Raw genomic sequence first — 22693 nt, 5'->3', positions numbered from 1 at the left:
CAGTATGTGAAAAATGAAAGCTGATAGAGTTTGACAGAATAATTACTGATATTGCATCTGCCATTTGATTTTAGTGTCTTTTGCCATATCCACTGTGTTTAACTCTCAGAATATGCTGATATATCAGAGCAAAGCTAATAACATTGTATTTAATGTTTTTTTTTTAATTAAGGGTTAAACTACAATTGAATCTATTCATGTCTAAATAAAAGGAAAAATGTTCAGTAATCACATAGTAAGAACAGAAAATTGATATCTGAAAAATAGTTACAGTTACTTGGATTTAAATGCTAAAATATCAACATGCAGTATAAGCCTTAAGAAAGTAAATGTTACAATAATTTGTATAACTTGTCATCAATGCTAATTTAATGTACAGTAGTTTTAATTATATTGTCATTCAAAATGCAGAAGTCTTTCAAATGATATATACTCATTGCACTAAAACACAGATTTACAGATGGAATGCTGAATCTAAATTTAGCTTCAGTTCTCTTAGCAACCCAATAAAAGAACAGTATTAAAAAAAACTTTAGCTGCATTTTCCTAAAACTGCACAATCAAAAGAAATAACATATCTGAGTTGAAATAACTAGGATTCTTACAATATTTTTTTATGAGATGTACAAGCCCTTTTTTGTGTTCTTGAAATAAAAGCTATATTGGGGACAATTAGTTGCTGACATCTGCAAAAGCTGCATTCAGTCCTTGCTCAAATCATATTAACTGTTTTGTTTCATTCCATGCCAATGTTACCAGGCCAATAATACATCAACAATACAATCAACCCTATCTGATACTTTTCTTTACTGACTCTACACTTTTCTGGCTCTAATCCTATTTTCATTGCTGATATCACAACTACAGCAATCTATATTAAGACATATATATTGTTGGCTTATCCTTTACATTCAAGCAGATGAACCAAGGTATAGATAGTGCATGCTGAATGCTGAGTATTTTACAGTGCTTTTGGTTGCCTTAGAAGATAAAGCATTAAACCAAAATAAAACTTTGCAACAGCATTTCTAAATACAAGTCATCAGAATAACAGATAATATTTTATAATTTATAGTAATGCTTAAAAACAGTCAGCAGTGTCCACTTCAATCTCTTCATGATAGCAAAGGATTATTATGTGCAGTAACCTATTTATGAAAAGGAAACAGTGTGCTTCTTTCAGACTCTATCAATTGCTTTAGTAAAGATTTGAAAAGCTTGGCCTACTTTACATGCAGATCACCATCCCACTTGCATAAGGATTTACAATGGACAAAAACAAAACAGTTTTTGTTGTAAATAATGGTTGTTTGTTTAATTCGCCCCATTATGCATGCATAAAAAAATGTTTTCTGACTACTTAGGATGTAGATGTTGAACTTTGATCATTATAATCGTTTTCCTATTTTCCCTAAAGCTGTGTGTGGTTAATACTGTTGTGATATACAGCGTGTTCACAAATTTCCATTGGAATTAATTCTGTGTCCATTGATTACAAAAGTAATCAATATTAGTAACTTTAAGAGAAAATCCGTTTAAAAAGTCTAAAATACAAACAATGTGTATTAATGTAAAGGTTATTTGAAATTTCCTACTGCATACATATTGATCACCAAACTCCGATCTATTAATGTGCATTTGTGCCATGTTTGAATAAGTGTACCTGCCTCTGTACATTAATACAAATATAAAAATGTAATACACAAAAATATAATCAGTTGTGTAACTTTTTTTAATTAGGAAAATAGTCTTAAAACAATTAGCATTATTATCATTAGAGCTGAAATAAAATTAATTAAGCAATGGCATCAACTATATATATATATATATATATATATATATATATATATATATATATATATATATATATATATTTATACAAATTACTGCTTCCAACTGAAGAAGCAGGTTATTAATTTCTAAAATACTATAGTTTAAGTTCATTATATCTTGCAGGAAACCTAGAAGAGAAGTAGATTTACAATCCAAGAGACCTTTAAAATGTCTTATACTGTAAATGTCAATCACGTTTTTGTCTCTATGTAATGACAAAGCCAGATCTCTTTTATACATTTAAATATGTTCAATGTATCAAAGCTAAAGTCAACAATTAAGTCATTTTTTTAAAGTGCAATGACACTTTAACTCAAAAAGTGACGCCCAGTGGCTACAGTTGGTAATTGATTTGAAACGGTATAGTATTATTTACATAAAAAGCTCCAGTTCACCAAGATCTTTGAGGATCTTTGACTTACTTTAGATACAAAATATTCACCCTTAGTTGAAAAGGCAAAAAAAAAAAAAAAATCAATATAAAACACATTAGAAACATTCATTTGAAGGAGACTGTTTCTAGACAACATGTATATATGTAGAAATAACTTAAAGAAAACTTTGAGGAAAAAAAAGACAATTTGCCCTCCAAAGCCAAAGGGTATTGCAGTGTGTCACCTGTGTAGCTAATGCTGTATGCACAATTGTTTCTGTCACTCCAAATAAACAACAAGCTTGAAGCAATGTGTTTAGAAATAGCTTTCCTACAGCTGACTTATTGCAGTTTGTTTTTCCAGAACCTCAAGGTAATCAGGCTCTGGGTGTAGCTTCCCTTGAAGCAAGAGGTGCTCGTGTTTTGAGTGTTCTGCAAAGTATTTTCTGGGAGTACCATATAAGACAGTTTTATTTATCCTGTCCTGGTTTTGACGCCTTGATTCATATGCAGGCATGAGCTGCCTTTTGGGCAAGGTGCAAAAGTTGTAATGAACCACCCCACCGCTGGGAAGTTCTTTTACCCGTTCTGCAAAGTTCTGGTACAGAAGCTTAGATTCTCCTGGGGTAGGTGGCTTGTCCAGCAATTCAGTTGTGCTTATGGTATATGCTATGGTTGTTGGGTCCTCCTTCTTATGGTCTAGCTTACTGTAGCTAAATTCTTGAAGGTTTCTGTAGTATGCAACTGGGTCTCCTTCTTTCTGCATGTAGATTGGGTTTTGGCACATTTGGCCAACAGGTGGTGGGATGTAGTTGTACACATGAGCCTCTGTTTTATCGTTACTATTTGGGTTATATGACCCATACTGTAGCTGAAAGGAACTCAGATCTAAATTGTTTGCACTGCTGCTTGGGACACCCTGAACCCCTTTTCGTCGTTTCAGTACAAAGACAAATAATCCTGCCCCAAAACAGACAGAAAGGATGAACACTACGAGCAATCCCAAAATCAGCACTGACAATGGCACCTCGGTATGCAATTCTGGATAAGGACTTGGAGAGGCACTGATGGGATGCGGTGTATATGTTTTGTGATTAAATGATACAGCTGTGGCATCAGACAGATTAGGGTTCTCTCGGCAGATAGCATCATTTGCGAGAAACCTTAAATGCTCCCCAGCATGTGGAAGTGGTGACTCGCAGGTTACCTCCTGCACAACCACAGTGGAGCTAGACTGCTCTATCCAGTTCTTCAGCCCTAGAATATCACATGTGCAATCCCAGGGGTTTTCTTGGAGATCTATCTGTATGAAGGCTGTAAGTTGATCAAGGACCCCTTTAACAGGAAGGTATGAGAAATGGTTGTTCCTCAAATTCAGTCTAGTCAGTGCAGTGCCTCCAAATACATTGTCAGGTAAGGACCTTAGCAAATTGTTGTTGAGAAACAGGAGTTGAAGGTGACTCAAAGCATCAAATGTATGTGGCAAAATGTCCTTAATCACATTGTACTCTAAGTAGAGGTATTGCAAACTGTACAAGCCATCAAACATGGAGGGATATAATATTTCAAGGTAATTGCCATTAAGGTAAAGTCTGCGTAAACTTGTGAGGTTTGAAAAGGCACCTTCCTGTATTATTGCAATGCGATTGTTTCCTAAATGCAACAAATCCAGAGAGCTGAATTCAAGGAGATCGTTTTTATAAACAATTTGTAAATAGTTACCTGTCAAATACAATTTCCTTGGACAGTTAGGTTTAGGCTGAAGATCAGAGATGTTACTGATTTTCCTTTCTTGACAATTAACGTTTAGCCCACTGTCAGAGCTCTGTGATGTGCAAACACACGTATCAGGACAGGTCAGAGGAACTGGGGACTTAGTCTGATAAACCATAATAGGTCCAAAAATCTGCCTGTCTTTGGACACGGTGACTCGGGGGGTTGGTCGGTTTCTAGTTTTGGGGGGTCTGCTGGCTTTTGGAGCTCTGGTGGGAGTAACCGCAGGATTATATGTAGGAGACAGTCTTTGGATCCTGGGGTCTGAAAATGCTGGGTGTACTGATCTCTGGTTTGTGTCGCTGGCACTTTTTCTAGGGCACAGATCTTGTCTGGTCAGTTGGGTCACATCTTTTCCATGCAGCCTGAAGGGGGTCTCACAGACAATCTCCCCCACAAAGACAGTGATAGTATCTAGCCATGCCTTCAGTGGAATCAGATCACAAGTGCAATTCCAAGGGTTCTCCTCCAGCTGGATCTCCATTATCCCTCCAATGTGTTCAAGGACACCAGCAAAGGGCAACATTTTAAGTCTATTGCCTCTGAGATCCAAATGAGTTAACAGCACAAAACGAAACACGTTGTTTGGCAGAGACAGCAGCAGATTGTCATTGAGGATCAGGACTTTTAATTTATTCAGCTTGCTGAAAGCCCCAACTTCAATGCCACTGATAAAATTATAATCTGCTTGAAGATACTCAAGGCTCTCCAGGCCCTGGAAAGTTTCCTCCCTCAAAACTTCCAATTTGTTGTTATTCAGATGCAACCTCTTGAGGATTTTGAGACCGTTGAAAGCCCCAGTCTTGACCTCCTGTAGGTCGTTGTTCCCTAAATGGAGAGTCACCGCATTGGAGTAATTGACAAACTCGTTGGGGTAAAGCCTGCTCAGCAAATTGCCATTGAGGAAGAGCTGGTAGATTCGGGACTGGGGAGGGAGAAGTAGACTGACGCCTGTAAATCCTTTATTCTCGCAGTTGATGTTGAGCACGTTCTCCTTCTCCTCGCACAGGCAGCGGATCTTGCATATATCTTTGGCAGTTTTGCGGCTCTCTGTCTTTAATACCCCAGCCACTGTTATTAATACACTTAGCAACAAAACGCCGTTCAGCATCTTTATGCTCCGCAGATCCCAGATCCGGTACCTACGTTCAAACCTTAAGAGGTAAAAAGCCAGAGAGAGAACAGACATATCCGGTTAAAATAGGTTTTCTGATTAAAAAAAAAAAAAACCTCTAGGAGGAATTCGTGATCCTTTATTTAAATAGCACTGAAGTCTTAACATTTGGGAAGGGATCTTCAAATCCCCTTTCCACCCCCCCTGCCCCAATCATAGCCCTATTCTTCATTGCCCTTCCTAGCCATGAGGCTGCTGTCCCAGGGTGCACAGTGTAATAGCCAGCGCTGGTATAAATAGATCCTACTCACACATCAGGGGGAGCAGGGGGTCTTCCTCCCTGGCAGGTCTGTATCATTCAAGGCATAAAACCCCAGCTTTACTTCAGCTGCCCCCCATGTACAAGCTCCGGGAGAGAGCACAGAGGGGCAGAAGTTGGACGGGTGGGGGGGTGCTGTGCAGTGACGCTGGCTGGGGACTTGCTGCTGCTGCTGCTGCTGCCTCTTCTTTTCTGCCTGGCTATGAGTGGGGTTTCAGTGCCAGGCTCCAGCTCTGCAGGCTCCCTCGGACCGGGGAGGGGGTGACGTCACGCCCTGGAAATGTGTTGCTGGGGGAGCTGTTGGAAGCAGGTTGAGACTGTCTATTGCACTCTCTGGCGGAGCCCCGATTTGGTGCCGTCCCTTTCATTGTGAGTGTGAAACTCATTGTGACCTGAGGATTCTGTCTCATTGCTGGAGCGGACAGTTGCTGCAACCCCCCCCTTTCCTCCCCCACCATCCCCCTTCCTCCCCCCACCCCCCCACCATCCTCTACCTCCCCCCCCCACCATCCCCCTTCCCCCCCACCATCCCCCTTCCTCTCCTCCTCTCACCATCCCCCTCCCCCCACCATCCCCCCTCCTCTCACCATCCCCCTCCCCCCACTAAAGCCCCCCCCCCACCACCACCACCACCATCCCCCTTCCTCACCTTTCCCTCCCTGATCTTACACTTTTCCTGATCATCAGTCACAAGCAAGCACCACATTGGGAAACTACAGTAAGTGGAATGTGTTCTGCACTTGGGGGCTGGAGCTGAGAGTGCAGGGGTACTGTACCCTCCCCCCACCCCCTGGGTTTATACATTTTTACATTATGGTAATGCATACACGTTACTAATTTTGCATGCAGTACCCTCACTCCCAAAATGTGACTCTGCACTCCTGGTTCTACATGCTCAGTGCAGAATTGCATGATCCCTCTGATCAAATCCTAGCTACCAACGTGTCACCTGCCATAGCTTACCTATCATATCATATGCATTTGAAATAATTGCAATTAGCAGTGACATGCATGCCTCTGCTAATTAGCTTTGCATGTTGGACCCACCGTACAACAACCAACACGTTGGTATATAGAAGCTTGTTGTAGTTAACTGCTTGGGTGCTGTCTGCTAATGCTGACATCCGATCTTCCTTCGTTGCCATCCGAAATGTTGCCAAATGTTTAGCTGGGCAAAAGCCAAATGCCCCTTTTTCTTTTATATCTACACAATCACATACATATCTTTTCAGACTTTGAACCCCTTACACTGCAGCATGCACTACCCCCCTGGTGTGCAAAGGGTTAATGCTCACCCTATGTTCCCAGACTCCTTGGAGTCTAGAAGCCAGAGTGACCTTTAGCTGCTCATTATGAGAAGGGGCAAGGAGAGGACACGCTTTGATTGACAGCTTTTCATCCACACACAACGTGATGCTCTGTCAACTAATGGGACAACTGGGAAGAGTCTTATATAAACTGGATGCAATTATTCGTGGCCCAACACTATACACTCTAGGAAACAATCTGTACTGGTTTGTATTGAGACTCATGATTACAACAGTTCAATGTCCACAGTCTCAGTGAGACCACCCTTCACATTCTCCTTGTTAGAGGAGGGCCATTAACCCATTTCTAACATCTAAGGCTGAGCTCAGACAGAAGGCGATGTGGCGTGCGTGCGCTAACGTGCGCGCGTACTTTGCAAATTTGGGTTGTGTGGTGGGAGTTTTCAAACTGAAAACTCCACCGGCGGCAAAGTGCAGCGTTGTTGCTGCGACATTTTGCCGGCACAACCCAAATTGAAATTTGGGGCTACAGTCGCGTGCCGTGAGCTGGTTCAGCCAATAAAGGCGACCAGCTCCGCGCCGCATTTGTTACACGCCCCCGCCACTCCCCCAAACGCAGCGATCTGCCTCCTGCAGTTGGAGCACAGATCGCTGTGCTGCAGGAGCGAGCGGCGGGGGCGCGGACGCTAGCAAGCTGCCGTAGCAGCCTGTCTGAGCGAGCCCTAAGACAGGGGTGGGCAACTCCAGTCCTCAAGGGCCACCAACAGGTCAGGTTTCAAGGATATTGATGCTTCAGCACAGGTGGCTCAATCAGTGGCTCAGTCTACGGCTGTTGGTGGCCCCAGAGGACTGGAGTTGTCCACCCCCGATCCAAGAGGTCAAAATAGAGCGAAAAACAAACTCACAAAATAATGTTTCTTGGTAAAGCAGGTGGCACAGGTTGGAAAAGAGAAAAACACTGTAACCTACATATTGCAACAATAAAAGAAACATTGTTTGATGTGGACAATGCCCCCCCAGGCACATCCCATCCTGAGGAAGAGGAGAACTCCTAGTAGAGCTTGTCCTAAGATAACAATTGTTAGTTAAAATAAATAAAAAGGTATCACATAATACTGACAGTACTCATTTATTTTGCACTGCAGGGCACATCTAGCAACATAAGGCCTGAGAGGGCTTAAAGACTGCAATATTGTTGCAGGAAAAAAAAAAAAATAGTGCAAGCACGGTTATGAAAGAAAGCTTTGTTTAGAAGAGAATGGCAAAGAAAATGCAGGTTTCTTGATGTTGGCGCCAGTACACAGATTGTGGCTGCCTGTAACACTGCCTGCATTTGAACTCAGCGCTGGGCTCTCTCAGCCCCTTTCCACACAATCTGATAATCACTGAAACGATTGTTTCCGTGCCGGATGGGCGGTGGGTGGTGGAGACAAGAAATTCCATTTTTTTTCTTATTAAATCTCAAACGGTTTCCTCCTCCCCCTCCCCTTCTTTTATTTTATTTTTTATTTTATTTATTTTTTATTTTTTTTATCAGAGGATTTGAACAAATTGCGCTAATAACCTCACACAGTGAGATGTGATTATACAGTGTGATTAGCAAAGAGCCATCCTATTTAAGGGACAAAAGGCGGGAAATGTAACAGGGTTATAGCCTCTGACATGATTTGAGGAAGAGTGTAATTGAATTACTGTGCAATCAACAGAGGGAAAAAAATGTCTAATCAGAGCAAGGCAATGAAATAACATAACATTTATAAGTTGGAAGGCTCTCTTATGTTAGATTCGTTCAGTTCAGCTATAAAGTATCATTTTAATTCTTGTCGTTATTACATAACAACTGTTAAAATTCAGTTTTGTTTAGTGCACAGAGTTGCCACCTAATGATTACATGTGTTATTGGAAATGACTTTTCTGCACAGCCAAAGCAATATCAGATATTATCGAGACTGCAATGTGCTGCCAGTCAGCTAGCTGCTGTCTGATTATGCAGCAGCAAATGATCTCTAGTGCACAATAACTAATATGTCTCTTCTGTGACTTACTGCAGGCACTGGACAGAGGTTCCCAAAGTACATCGCGGAGTCCTCTCCAGTCATAAAGCATTACTAAGATTTTGACCCATATTTACTAAGCAGTCCTTTGCTATAAGATACCGTCCAATGCTGGAAGACACCCACAGCAGGGGTTCTCAACTCCAGTCCTCAAGACCCCCTAACGGGTCAGGTTTTTAGGCAATCCCTGCTTCAGCACAGCTGGCCCAATTGACGGATTGAGCCCCCTGTGCTGAAGCAGGGATATCCTGGGAACCTGACCTTTTGGAGCGTCTTGAGGATTGGAATTGGGAACCTCTGCTTTACAGGACTTTGACTTAACCCTTACAGTGCCCTTATGATGAACGTGGTATGGAATTTTCCTGGCAAGCCAGAGACCCTTATTATGTGCCAGGTGCTTCATAGGCAGTTGCTCATTTTCTAAGACCTCGCTTCCTCCACTTCCATTTTCCGGCACACAGAGCCTGCTTGCAGCCACCCAGGAGCAATCACAAAATGCAGAAGTGCTGGAAGTCCGTTGGCAGCCTAACCCCCTGATCACTAAATGAATAAATAGACTGCAAGGTGTCTTCCCGCGCTGGATGGCCGTGGATATAGTAGACGCGCTAGATGGAGCGCATGGGGAGGCGTGGTGGAGGTGTGGCTGCGACATCACGAAGCTCGTTCGCCCTCATTCACTGAACCGCTCATGTGACCTGGCCGTCGTTCGACTAAAACAAAACCATTTGTCTGCTGGAACATCTGCCGCCCCGTCGCACTTCCTCGCGTACACTATGTCTGGCCCCATAGATCCCCTGCATTTTGTCAGAGCCGCGCGCGCCGTCTCTCACTCAATGGCTGCGGCCTAACCTTAACCCAACACTATGATAGAACAGATGGTCAGACTTGCTCTAAGCAGCAGTCAGCACTGATCCCCTTTTTTTGCATTTATTTTAAAACATTTGAATAGATCTATTCTTGCTCTTGTTCATGAGATAAAAGCTCTCTCCATAGCCCAATGCAGGGCATGCACAGAGGGCGAGATACAAACTTGGAGCGGCACAGTGAGTAACGACACTGACTGACACTGAGATTGCTGCAGGGGAGCCTGGTTCAATTCCCGGTGTCGGCTCCTTGTGACCTTGGGCAAGTCACTTTATGTCCCTGTGCCTCAGGCACCAAAAACATAGATTGTAAGCTCCACGGGGCAGGGACCCGTGCCTGCAAAATGTCTCTGTAAAGCGCTGTGTACAATTAGCAGTGCTATACAAGAACATGCTATTGTTATTATTATTATATGAGTTAAATTTATGTTGGCTTTTGGGGGGCTGGAGTTTGCCTTCAATTTATGGACATACCACATCCAACATTTGTTGCACATCACATTAATTCGAAACCATGTTGGGGATGCAAATACATATTAGTCACACATCATGTGTTTAAACCTTAAACCAACAGAACTGGGGACACTTTTTTAAATAGGTTTGAAGCAGAGGTCTCCGGAGTTGAACCACAGTAATTTTAGCTCAAGGAATACCGTGCTTCCCGAGATACTTACCTCGGAAGTGGGTGCCGGTATCTCTTTGCCGTTTTACTGTCCCCCGTCACATGGGCCAATAGGAAGCCGCAAAGGGATGATGTCACGGCTTCCTATTGGCCCGCATGACGTGGGACATTTAAGCTGCCAGTTTCGATAACTCCAACAAGCCCAGACACTGCTACCGGCACCCCCTTCCAAAGTAAGTATCTCAGGAAGCAGGGGGGGCCTGGAGCTGAAATTAGCATGGTTCAGCTCCGGAGACCCCTGCTTCAAACCTAAACACAACTAAATGTTACTAGTACTGCTGCTGTAAGACTCCCCAAGAGTCCAAGCATAATATTCATACTTTTATGTCTAATCTTCAAACACTGGCATTATACCATAAACTCCCAGTTACCTGAGCTTCTAACCGCTCATCAATATTCCAAGTACCTACAGTCTAATCTATACATCTAGAAACCTGTTTATTGTCATTGTTTTAGAATAATTGCAGGGCCTTCTGGCAGGGAAAGGGTAAAACATTTTTGTAATTGTTGCTCCTGATCATTTCCCTGCTTTTGTATCCCTGGGCATACGTGGAAATTAGATTTATATATTTCTGTGGCAGCATGCCTGGTAAAACATTTTAATAAAGAAAATAAAGTCTGGCCCAGTAGTTCTATCTGATGATAGTCAAACCCAGAGATACGGATGAAACGTGTCACTCTGAACCTGGTCGTTTCACTCAAGGCTTAGACATTTTTGTCCTTTAGAATCCAACGTATTGTGGGATAAGAATCAAGTGGTAAAGATGCGTGTGTATGGGGCAGTTTGAATAACTTTAAAAGCATCACTTAGAAGGGGAGTGACCACCAGTCCACAATAGCCACCAACAGGTCAGGTTTTAAGGATATCCCTGCTTCAGCACAGATGGCTCACTCAGTCCCAGCTTCAGTACAAGTGATGTAATCAGTACCAGCTTCAGCACAGGTGGCTCAATCCATCCCAGCTTCAGCACAAGTTGCTCAATCAGTCCCTGCTTCAGCACAGATGGCTCAATCAGTCCCAGATTCAGCTCAGGTGTCTCAATCAGTGCCAGCTTCAGCACAGGTGGCTCAATCCATCCCAGCTTCAGCACAAGTGGCTCAATCACTCCCTGCTTCAGCACAGGTGTCTCACCCCTGACTTAAAATGTCTGTACTTTCATTGAAATCTGTCAAGATACTTAGCTCCACTTTACCCCACTTACAAAAAGGGGGAAAAAAAAGAAACACTGCTTTTTACCAAACTTCAAACATTGTTCATGAAAACAACATGAAAAGGATTGGACTATTTTTGCAATATGCGGCAGGGTGATTTAAGATGATGCTTTTCTAAAATGTGTGTCTGGATGTTCAGAAGGTTCCGGGTGTAAAGTTGTGTTTTCTGAGCATAAATGTCACATGTTTGTAGCTTCTAAACATAATTTACTGTCATTTCCAGTATAAAATAACATCACTTTTAACGCAACCATTGGTGGCATTATGTTAACACATTTGATGAAGCATGGTAATATACAGTATGTCTAATAAACATGATGCAGCTTACACATTTTACTTGAAAAATGGAATGCCACAATGCATTACATTACCACCTTACCTTCAATCTAATATTACAGCTGTATGTTGTGCCAAAACAAAATTACATTATTTCCGGAATGCAACACAATGGCGCCTGCCTCCCTAACACCGGGAAATACATCCTTGTTTGTGTGCTTATTTTTGAGAAAAACATGTTTTAATTCTGGAATTTAGCAAACAGCCTTTCTGTGCCCTACTCTCTTGTCTATATAATTAAATACAGTGGCCTATATGTTAGTGTTTAAGAAGGTGTAGTACATTTTAAAAGTCATTCAATTATATATATATTAAAAAAAAAAAATCGTTAAAAAAATATCACTTGTGCGTACATTTGCATGTCTCAGACAGGTCTTTTGCCATTGTCGTTTGGAAAACAGTGCTTCCACTGCAGCAAGGGATTCTGGGTATTGGGTAATGATATGCAAATGAGCACTCACAGTGAGTCACTCTTTACTTGTATTCATTTTAATATGGAGCCCTATAAGCTTATGCCTGCCATATTCAGGGCCACCGCCAGATTTTCTGGGACCCAGGACTAGAGCTTTGCCCTCCCCCAAACCCCCTCCCTGTGTCGTCAGCGCTCCCCCTTGTGTCATTGCTGTGCCCCCTCACCCCCGTGTCAACAGCCTTGCAAGCCCTCCCCTTTCAAACCTGTATTTCTCACCCCCTCTGTTCCTCGCTCTTTCCCCCCTTTCTTCCTCACTCACTCTCCCCTTCCCTCTCTTACCCCCCCTCTCTCTTCTCTCTCCCCCACTATCGCCCAATTACCTCCTCTCACTCAATCCCCCCTTTCCTCACACTCCTTCCCCCTTCCTCCCCCGGCACACACACAATTCCCCCCAAATACACCTATAATTCACTGCAGCCTTCTATCTTGTCCTAGGGATGCAGTTTTACAGCGGTGGTCTTCCTGTCCATATCAAGCACTACCAGTATATGACCGTACGCAGCACTTGTATTTGTCCTACTTCTTGAAAGTAGCATTTCAATTTTTCTGCGTGAAGGTGACCTGTGCAACGTCACCTAATCATTTGAATCCCTCATTTTTTTCATGTACTGTAATTTTTAATAGAATACATTTTTATTGTATTTTTAGATTTCCATATTATATGCACTTGTTTGTTCATCTGTCTTGTAGTGTCTCTTTGTCAGTTTGTGCTGTGTATTGCTAGTTTGTTAGTCCTAATTTCCTCGTGTGTGTCTATACCCAATCACATCCCATACTCCCAGTTATTCGTCTTTTCACATACGCCTGTGTCATAGAGCAGTGGTCTCCAAACTTTTCAGCACCAGGGACACATCGTATATTCTACACATTTTCGCGGGCCAAGGGAAAAAAAAACATTTTTGTTATTTTTATATATTTATATATTTTATAAACGAATGAATAACTTCTTTTTGGATCTTTTGGGGGTAATCGACATGATATGATTCAGAACAAAAGAGAAATGGGATAATAACAAAGAAAGGATGCCGTGCTTACCCTGGGAAATTATATATAATGAGCAAAAATGTATATACTGTATTTCAAGTTGCTGCGGGCCAGATAAAATCTTGTGGGGGGCCTGATGTGGCCCCCGGGCCATAGTTTGGAGACCCCTGTTATAGAGTATCACGCTATGTTTTTTCTGTTATTTTCCTTTTCTATGTCCTGACGTCCATCTGATTGCTATTTGGAGAGTCCTACTGTATAACATTGGCTGTTCCTATCAGGGCAACACCATATGGTTTGATTTCTTTATGTGCTGGATTTTTTTACTGTTTGGACTTCACCTATCTCTGGAGGTGCCGGATAATTACTTGTTTCTCATTGTATGTGTATCTGATTTTGATCAATCAGAGGACCACCCGAGGCAGCCTCACACCGTCTCTATATTTATTTATAAACCTCTCATTTAGAATATAGCCTTTAGTTCAGCTGCCCACAGCATGTGGATCCGTTAATATTTTCCACAGTTGTATGTACATGCACCTTCACAATAAGCATTAGTGCTTTGCACTCTCTTTGTTAGATCCCCTCCAAATACAATTACCCCCCTCACACAAATACATTTAACCCCCCCCCCCCTACTCATACAATTACCCCCTCCACACACAAATACAATTGCCTCCACAAATACAATTGCCCTTCCACACACACAAATACAATTGCCCACCACTCACCTCTGCTTGCTGCCACAAGCCCCGGCTCTCCCCCAGCTGCTGCCTGTTCCCACGTCTTCTCTCTCTCCTGTCGGTGCATGCTGGAAGCTGGGTGTACCTGGAAGTCAGACTCAGCTTCTGGAGTGCACCACGGGAGAGACAGGCCCGGCTTGGGAAGAGGCAGAAGCTGAGGAGAGCCGAGAGCCAGAGCCCAGCGACAGCAACCACAGGCCCAGGAGGGGGACGCAGAAGTTGGGGCCGACAAACAGCCGGGCCTAACTTCCAGCGGCAGCCAGCCGGGCTCCCCACAGCCACGGTGCTTGGGACACTATCCCAGCTCTTCCCCCCCTCCCGGCAACCCCGGTCGTATTAACCAAGTGCACAGCCAGTAAACCTACTCACATACAGTTATTTCAACCATTTCGGTCTTATTAGTGCAAGGTTGGTTACCAGCTATGCAATGTGAAGCTGATAGTGGGAATAACCAAACATTAAATAAAATGTATAATGAAAAACACTGATGAGTTGTTATAACATTGAAGGTGAAATTACAGAATATGATTTAGTGTAAGAAATAATTCATTTTAAAGGTACAATATCTCATACACTTTAAAAATTATTCTATACTTTATTTAGGGATTTACACTATAAATTCAGAGATACTCTATTTGTTGTTTCCTGTACTGTTGCTGCATGTGAAATATTACTAGTGTTGTTTGCTTTGTAATAATAAATATGCTTCATATAAACTATAAACCGGGTGCTGTGTAGAGATGGTCAAATCCCCCAAATTAATTTCCCAGATTTTCTTGCATTTTCCTCCCAAAATCCATTCTGTGGTGTAAAATCCAAAAACGGATTTGGTTGGTTTTAATTCGCGCGTATTTCTCAAAATCCGCCATTGGATACAATCTGTTGATGGATTTGTACAATCCAATCCATCCACGGGTTTGTGGAATCCACAAGGTGTTTTGGTAATAATAATAAAAAATCAGCAAACCGCGAATCGCCCTTTTTGAGGTTGATCCGGGGAAATTCACGGACCAAAGGAACTGTCCGATCCGCTACGGATTAAAATCCGTCCCCAAAATTTTGCCCATCTCTTGTGTTTGAAGACACTTAATAATAATATTCACACGGCGATTAAAAAAAAAAAAAAAAAAAAAAATATATATATATATATATATATATATATTACGGATGTATGTATGTATGTATAAAGCACAATCCAGGTTCAGTACATAGCGCTTTACAACAGTAACACACATGATATAATAGGAATACTCACTTCATACATACATGTAGACTTTAAAAAAAGGAGTCCCTGCCCGAAGAGCTAATAATCAAAGTGGTAAATGGGGAGAACATACAGAGACCGTAGGAGGATATTCTTGTAAGTGTGTCTGCAAGGGGTCATGGTAAATGCATACCAGATGTATAGTATCAGCCACAGGAACTACCCACATGTTTCATTAACATTCATTGTGTGTTTTAAGATGGACCTTTAAAGATGGAGAGAGAGGTGCCAGCCGGATTTCTAGGGGAGGGCGTTCCAGGGGTGTGGGGCAGTGAGTGAGAAAGGCTTTAGGTGGAGAGGGCTTTAGATACATAAGGGGTAGACAGTAGACATCCTTGAGCAGCACAAGAGTCTGGCAGTTAAGTAGCGAGATATTAGGGCTGTTATGTAAGGAGGGGCAGAAGAGTGTATAGCTTTAGAAGAGAGAAGGGGAATTTAGTAAGTAATAAGGGATTTGATACAAAAAGGAAGCCATGATATGGATTTCAGCAGTAGTAGAAGGAGAGACAGGCTTAGGAGAGAGTATCGTGATTCTAGCAGTAACATTTAGGATAGATTGTAGGGAGGCAGGACGGCTGGACAGTAGAAGGTTACAATAATCAGGACGGGAGAGAATCAGCATTAGAATTTTAGAGGTAGAGCGACATAGGAAAGAGCGAATCTTTGCAATGGTACGGAGGAAAAATCAACAGGTTTGATGGGAGAAGAAAATATTAATGTCACCTTTTAACATTATAACCTTAGTTATAGTTCAAAACTCCTCCCTGCTTTCTTCATCACAACGGTAGCGTTTTAAACAGAGAGAGAAGTATGTCGGTCACAAAGTGAGCAATATGGCAATGGGTTAGTGACTCATAATTAGCAGCTCCTGGAAACCAGTTAAAGACAAATGGGTCTTCTTCATGCACTTTAATTCAATTATACTCCTAGCGATATATGCTGAGAGATCATTCTGACATGAATGATAACAGGCCCCACCAGGTTATCCTCATCATTTACAGTGTGTCATTTGTAGCCCGATAACAACCAGTTGCAACAAGCAACATCATTCTTGCTAAATGCTACAGTATATATTTAGCCTTGCTAAGAATCTCTCTGGTTACTTAATTAATGTCAGGATTCCACAGCCTAGCTCCAAATATTATTCATTCGGAATAGGAGATTTATTAGCAGACAACTTAATCTTAGTTTCTGAACAATGGGACGGAAACATGCCTATTTTCTGCCCAATATTCAGTTAATAGTTTCCCAGAATAGAAAATAAGTTGGCATCTTCTAAAACGCCTGAATGTTTTATACCATGATTATTTTCCCTGCTCACGGTGTAAGTGTTTTTGAACATTCAATAGCGTGCCCTTTTCGGTGGGTAATTAAATGAAGAATATTACTCTAGCATTAACGAGATGATTTTGCAAAAGGGGCATCATATCTTCTGGAAGGGAAAGCAGGTAGCGCATACAAATGCAATAAAGCAATGGAACCACTAGAGCTTGCAAGAGTCGAGCTGGATCCCTTGTGTTGCTGACACTGACTTTCCCCACATGTGAGTGGACATTTGATGTCAGTCTAATAAATTGTCATTTTTAATTCTGAACACTCGCTCCCATTTCTTGCCTGGGTCTGGTGGAGACCCATGGCAGTGACGTCATCCAGCTATCTGAAGACACCTTATCAGAAAGATATGGATGAATAGAGGACTCTATTAAGAGGCTACATCTGACAAAGAACCCTTTATGAGCCTGTACTTACACATGGCCTTGTAAGTATTATACTATTGTTATCTATTTGTCACCCCCCCACTGCTGGTTTGAAAGACAAGAACCCTTTATGAGCCTGTACTTACACATGGCCGTGTAAGTATTATATTATTATTCATTCTTAACCCCCCTACTGCTGGTTTTGAAGCTTCACCCTCATTTATGACATTGAGGGTGTGAGCATTTGTAGGTTCCCATTAGGAGCCTTAGGCCCGGCCATAGAGGGGTGGGGAGAGCGGATGCGCGCTAACGCTGAGGCTCGCCTGCTTCAGTCAGCGCGATTGCATGGACTTGCAGGCGAGCCAGCGTGCGCGAAGGGAGCCGGGGGGAGGTGGTTGGAGGCGGGGCAGTGATGTCGCTGGGCCAATCGCCAGCGACGCACTGACGTCAATGTCACGGTGCCGACGTCACGGCGCTGTGACATTGACGCTGCTTAAGGCTGATTGGATGTTTTCAGCCGACAGCGCGCTGAAAAACAGCTTGGCGCTTGGCTGAAAACTCCAAAGCCTGAGCACGCCTACGGACGCTCGCGTGAGCCCCCTCTCAAGGCATCCTCATTGAGGATGCAGGGGCTCAGCGCGGAGCGTCCGCATGCCTCAGCGCTGCTTGTCCTTCTATGGACGCAGCCTTATGAAGTTTTAATGCTGACCCCTGCTCCCCCTTCTTCCCTGGTTTCCCTGCTTTACTAGTGCAAGATGAAAGCAGGATCGGTATGCGCTGTGACCGGCTGCCGCAGTGACTTACAGGTCAGTCACCGCCACGCCTCTTGGTGTGGAGTGCGAGGGTGGGGGGGAATCTGAGATCAGGGGGCAGAGGTATACGAGGGCAGAGGGAGCGAGGTGCAGAGCTTGCTTGCCCCTGCTCTCAATGATGTCAGGGGAAGGGGTGTCAGTGTGCTGTGTGCGGGTCAGTGTGCTGTGTGCGTGTCAGTGTGCTGTGTGCAGGAACATATGAACTATTTTTTGGGTGGGGGTGCAGTACATACAAAATTACTAACGTACATGCATTACCATAATGTAAAATTGAATAAACACAGGGGTGGGGGGGGGGGGGAGCTGCTGAACCCCACGCACCCATACTTCTTGCCCCCATGGCTGTGTGTGTCAGTGTGCTGTGTGGGAGTGGCAGTGTGTTGTGTGTGAGTTTCAATGAGCTGTGCCTGTGTGCTGTGTGTGAGTTAGCGTGTGTCACAGATACACACTGACACAGACACTGACATACAGAACTGCTGAGAGGGAGTGGGCAGAACAACGGTTTGACTCTTAAAAATATGTAGCCGGCGCCTAAGTTAGTGACATTTTTTCCACCCCTGGTTACATTATTACATTTGGCGGGACGTTGTACCTTACATCTTTGTGTATGCTTTTCCCCCCCAGAAATAGTTCGCTAGAACATTTCACTATCTTGTAGGTCATACTCTGCCTGCCCTTTGAGCATTCAGCTTAACAATAAATGACGCATTACTGTACATACAATTTTTTAAAGATGACGTTCTACTTTGCTCACAAAATCATTTTGTAAAGAATACATTCCAATGTAGTAAGCTTTCTGCAGTCATCCATAACGGGAAACACTTTACTTTTGTATCAATTGTTAACTTGTTGATAATGAATTGCTTCATTTTGACACATTCATAAGTTAGCTTTGAAAAACACTTAAAAAAGCTTATAAAAGTTATACTGCCATTGGTTGACCTTTTTGGGGTACTTGTAGCTTTTATAACAGTATCAGAGCTCAGTCTGTATATTAAGTGCCTATCAATGGAGTTTTTCCACGATCAGCCGCTTTGTACTGTGTAGAATGACTTCCTATTGGGCCAGATTCACAAAAGGGTGCAAAGTTTTAGCACATCTTTGCTACTGTACCATGCATATGAACGAGAGCTGAGGCATGCTAAAACTTAGCACCTTCTGTGGATCTCAGCCTATGTGTTCTGTGCTAGTGATGGGCGAATAAACCCTAAACCATTTCCCGGATTCCCTCCATTTTCCCCAAAAAATTTGTTTTGCGGTGTAAAATCTGCAGATAGATTTGTTCTGTTTTAAACTGCGCGGATTCATCAAAATTCGCCATTGGGTACAACCCATTGACGGAATTTGTACATCAAATCTATCCACGGGCTGCGGAATCCATGGAGTGTATTGGTAATAATAATTTAAAAATTACACCAAACCGCGAATTGCCCTTTTTGAGATTGAGCCGCGGAAATCCGCGGACCAAAGGAACCGGCTGATGCGCTGTGGATCCAAATCCGCCCCCCCCCAAAAAAGTGCCTGTCTCTATTCTGTGCTCTTGGTTTTACCATGTATGTCTCTATCATGCCTGATAACTTCTTATCGATTTACTAATCCCTACAATTTGCGCTCTCTTCCCCTGATTCCGGGTAATCATTTTCTCTCCCCGTAATCTCAGTACAACAAAACCTCAATCTTTTTTTGAGGAAGCATTATTATTGGCTAATACTTTAAACTACTTTTTCACCCAGGAGCACTTGTTATCTTCCCAACACAATTACTAACTGTGCATGCAATGTCTTGTATATAATGCATACCCTGTTCATTTATGTAGCTGCATTTGTAACCATGTATTATTTGTCATATTAACTATGCCCAGGACATACTTGAAAACGAGAGGTAACTCTCAATGTATTACTTCCTGGTAAAACATTTTATAAATAAATAAATAAATAAATTACATTTACTCCTCCTGTCTTTAAGTCTCTCAATGTATAGATTACGCATACAATTTAGGAGCAGGGATTTCCGTTTCTCTACGTGTACCTTTATACATGACGGTTTAATTTCTGTGTTGTATAATCATACCTTTTGTATTTTAAAATGTGTGTCTTTTGGGGCCTTAAATCACAGTTCACATGGGTTGTGTTATATAAAATTGATATTATAAGTGTGCTTTTATTTCAGTTACACCTTTGAAATGTGTGTTAGAGTCCGTGCAATTTGTCACCCCCTCTCCTTGACCAAGAGAAAAGTAGTGTGGGGGTATGATGACTGCTTGCATCGAATAAAGGAGCAGTATCTCACAGAATTGGAATGTCATGGAGACTAGTCCCAATGTATCATACAAGGGAAGTGTACATTCTATTCAGAAGCATTGTATGATCTATTCTAGCACAGCCAGCCCCAATAGACATTCCAGTTATATCACTGCCTCAGCTGTTAATATATTTGCCCTAGATTAAATAAATTGCAGTACGTGGAATGTGTGTGACCTGCATAGATTACATTAATACTTTTTAGTATAATGCTGCAGAGAAGAAAAAAGTACAGAACATTAAAAGAGGAGGATGCTTGGAACTAAGTAATGGCTGCATTGGGAGGATGATAAAAAGGAATGAAAATGGTTATGTTTGGTATATGGAAATCTATTTCTACCTGCTGCCAATTAAAAAATAACTTGTATCCAATCACCATTTTGTATTTAAGTTCTAGGGCAGGGGTGGGCAAAGCCATTCCTCAAGGGCCACTAACAGGTCAGGTTTTAAGGATATCCTTACTTCAAAGACTGAGTCACTGATTGAGCCACCTGTGCTGAGGCAGGGATATACTCTAGTCCTCAAGCCAACCCCCCTTCCCCTAACAGGTCAGGTTTTCAGACAATCCCAGCTTCAACACAGGTGGCTCAATCAGTCCCTGCTTCAGCATAAGTGGCTCAATCAGTCTTCAAATGAGCCTCATATTGAGCCACCTGTGCTGAAGCAGGGACTGATTGAGCCACCTGTGCTAAGCTGGCATATCCTGAAAACCTGACCTGTTGGTGGCCATTGAGGACTGGAGTTGCCCAGCCTTGCCCTCGAGAGAACACATGCCATTTCCTTGTGATAACACTACCACAGATGCCCATGAATGTGCTGAATTGCTTCAGGATATCACAACTTCGTTGATTACAAACCAGCGCAGGGAACTCAAAAATATATTTAAAAAAATCCCATCATGTTACAACTATTTGGGTGGTGCATTGTGCCCTGTTCAGCTCATCATCATCATCATCATCATCATCATCATCATCATCATCATCATCATCATCATCATCATCATCATCATCATCATCATCATCACTTCTGTTCCAATACCATCCCTATGTGTCCAGAAGCATTTTTCCTTCAATTCTCTGTTCCCCTTTTTGAACTTATCTGAGGTTGTAAACTCTCTGGGTTACGGAGTCTGTTCTCACTTTGCTGGCCTTTATTCCTGTACAGTATACAGAATATGTTCAGAACCTGCACAAGGAAAGGTTGTATCTCCGATTACATTACCCCCGCCTGTTATCAAAAATATAATTACTATTTGCTAAATTGTAACTGCCATCATTAGCTCAACAGTTACTGTTAAAAAGAAAAACGGATTTACTTTTCACCGAAGTTTTAATTTTAGGGATGATTGCATTTTTCACGGAAGCTAATTGCATTAGTAAATTGTGTATAAGTGTTTTCTTAACTGCTGGCTAAGATTGCCCTTTGAACTGTCATGTAGCTTAGCTTCTTTAAGTAAATATATCCTAAAAGCATAAATATTTTAATTGCGCTCTTTGTATTATTATTTCACATGCAGGCTATCAATTTAAAACTAGAAACATTCACTACTGAATATACATAACGTCTATTTTTTTTATAAATACCAAATACTGACCGGCGCCTTTATATATATAAATCAGTTCTGTAGTATTAGATAATAGTGAATCTTTCTTTTACATTTTTTTAAATTCAAAGCAATGCCATTCTGTATGAGTTTTAAAGTATCCTTTGAATTCCATAGCAGGTTTTAGCCCACCTTCTCAGTAGTGCAAGATTTTTGCAACTCTACCCTGTTTGTGATAATTTGTTGCCAATGTTCCCAGCAGTTTGAGCTGTAAACTGTAGCAATAGGCAATGTTACATTAGTTATATCAGGGTACATTGTAGCTGCTGAGTCTCACTGACCAGAGTATTGATTGAAACTGAAAAGGTGGCCATTATGTTAGGCACGCAATCAGGACTTTTATAGATTTATAACAGGTCTAAGTTCTTTCAAAACTGAAGCTGTCTCATATTTTAATCGGGTCTGTAACTGTTACATACGCCTATAACATACACTATTTCACTGTGTATGCAATGTCTTGTATATAATGTATAACCTTGCTCACTTAATGTAACAATGTATTTGTAACCGTGTATTTGTCATCATAGCTCTGTGCCCAGGACATACTTGAAAACGAGAAGTAACTCAATGTATTACTTCCTAGTAACACATTTTATGAATAAATAAAGGGGCACTGAACAATTGGCAGCTTAGGTAAGAATGTAGAATTATACATTTTCACATGATTTACAAGCTGTATAAAAATAAGGGACAAAAGAGGTGTGGGGGGGAGGGGGAGGTGTGGGGGCGGTAGTATTGCTGCGTTATTACGTGTTTTTTATGAGGGTGTCATTTTAGGACTGCACCACAGTGGCACCACTAAGCTGCTCTTAGCTTTAGTTTGCGATTAAACATAGTCATTGTAACACTTTTGCATATTCACTCTGATGAAGGCTAACAAAAATGTCCAGGAGTTTTTAAGCTAAACCTATTTTCTTCAAAATGAAGACTATTTTGTTCTCATGGGAGAAACAAAGGTAATTGAGCAGAGCTTTAGTATTTACTTAACATT

At 42.0% G+C, this 22693-nt stretch overlaps 1 protein-coding gene and 1 long non-coding RNA gene across 2 annotated transcripts in view; one reads left to right on the top strand and one right to left on the bottom strand.

The window, feature by feature from the left end:
- Window positions 1-1894: 1894 nt before the first annotated feature.
- Window positions 1895-5832, bottom strand: SLITRK2 (SLIT and NTRK like family member 2). The gene is made up of 2 exons (XM_075573276.1): window positions 5405-5832; window positions 1895-5133 (listed from the first exon to the last, which is right to left on the bottom strand). Exons 1-2 carry the CDS (start codon window positions 5449-5451, stop codon window positions 2538-2540), a joined length of 2643 nt encoding a protein of 880 aa, XP_075429391.1. The 5' UTR covers window positions 5452-5832; the 3' UTR covers window positions 1895-2537.
- Window positions 5833-6026: 194 nt separating this feature from the next.
- Window positions 6027-22693, top strand: part of LOC142467703 (uncharacterized) — a 50629-nt gene continuing 33962 nt past the window's right edge. Inside the window, exon 1 of the long non-coding RNA XR_012788483.1 lies at window positions 6027-6130. This is a non-coding gene — a long non-coding RNA (uncharacterized LOC142467703). The remainder of the gene's footprint in view (window positions 6131-22693) is intronic.

This window comes from Ascaphus truei, chromosome 16, assembly GCF_040206685.1.
Source record: "Ascaphus truei isolate aAscTru1 chromosome 16, aAscTru1.hap1, whole genome shotgun sequence".
Lineage (NCBI taxonomy): Eukaryota > Metazoa > Chordata > Amphibia > Anura > Ascaphidae > Ascaphus > Ascaphus truei.
Note: the sequence above shows the minus strand (reverse complement) of the source record. Positions and strands in the feature narration are given on the sequence as shown.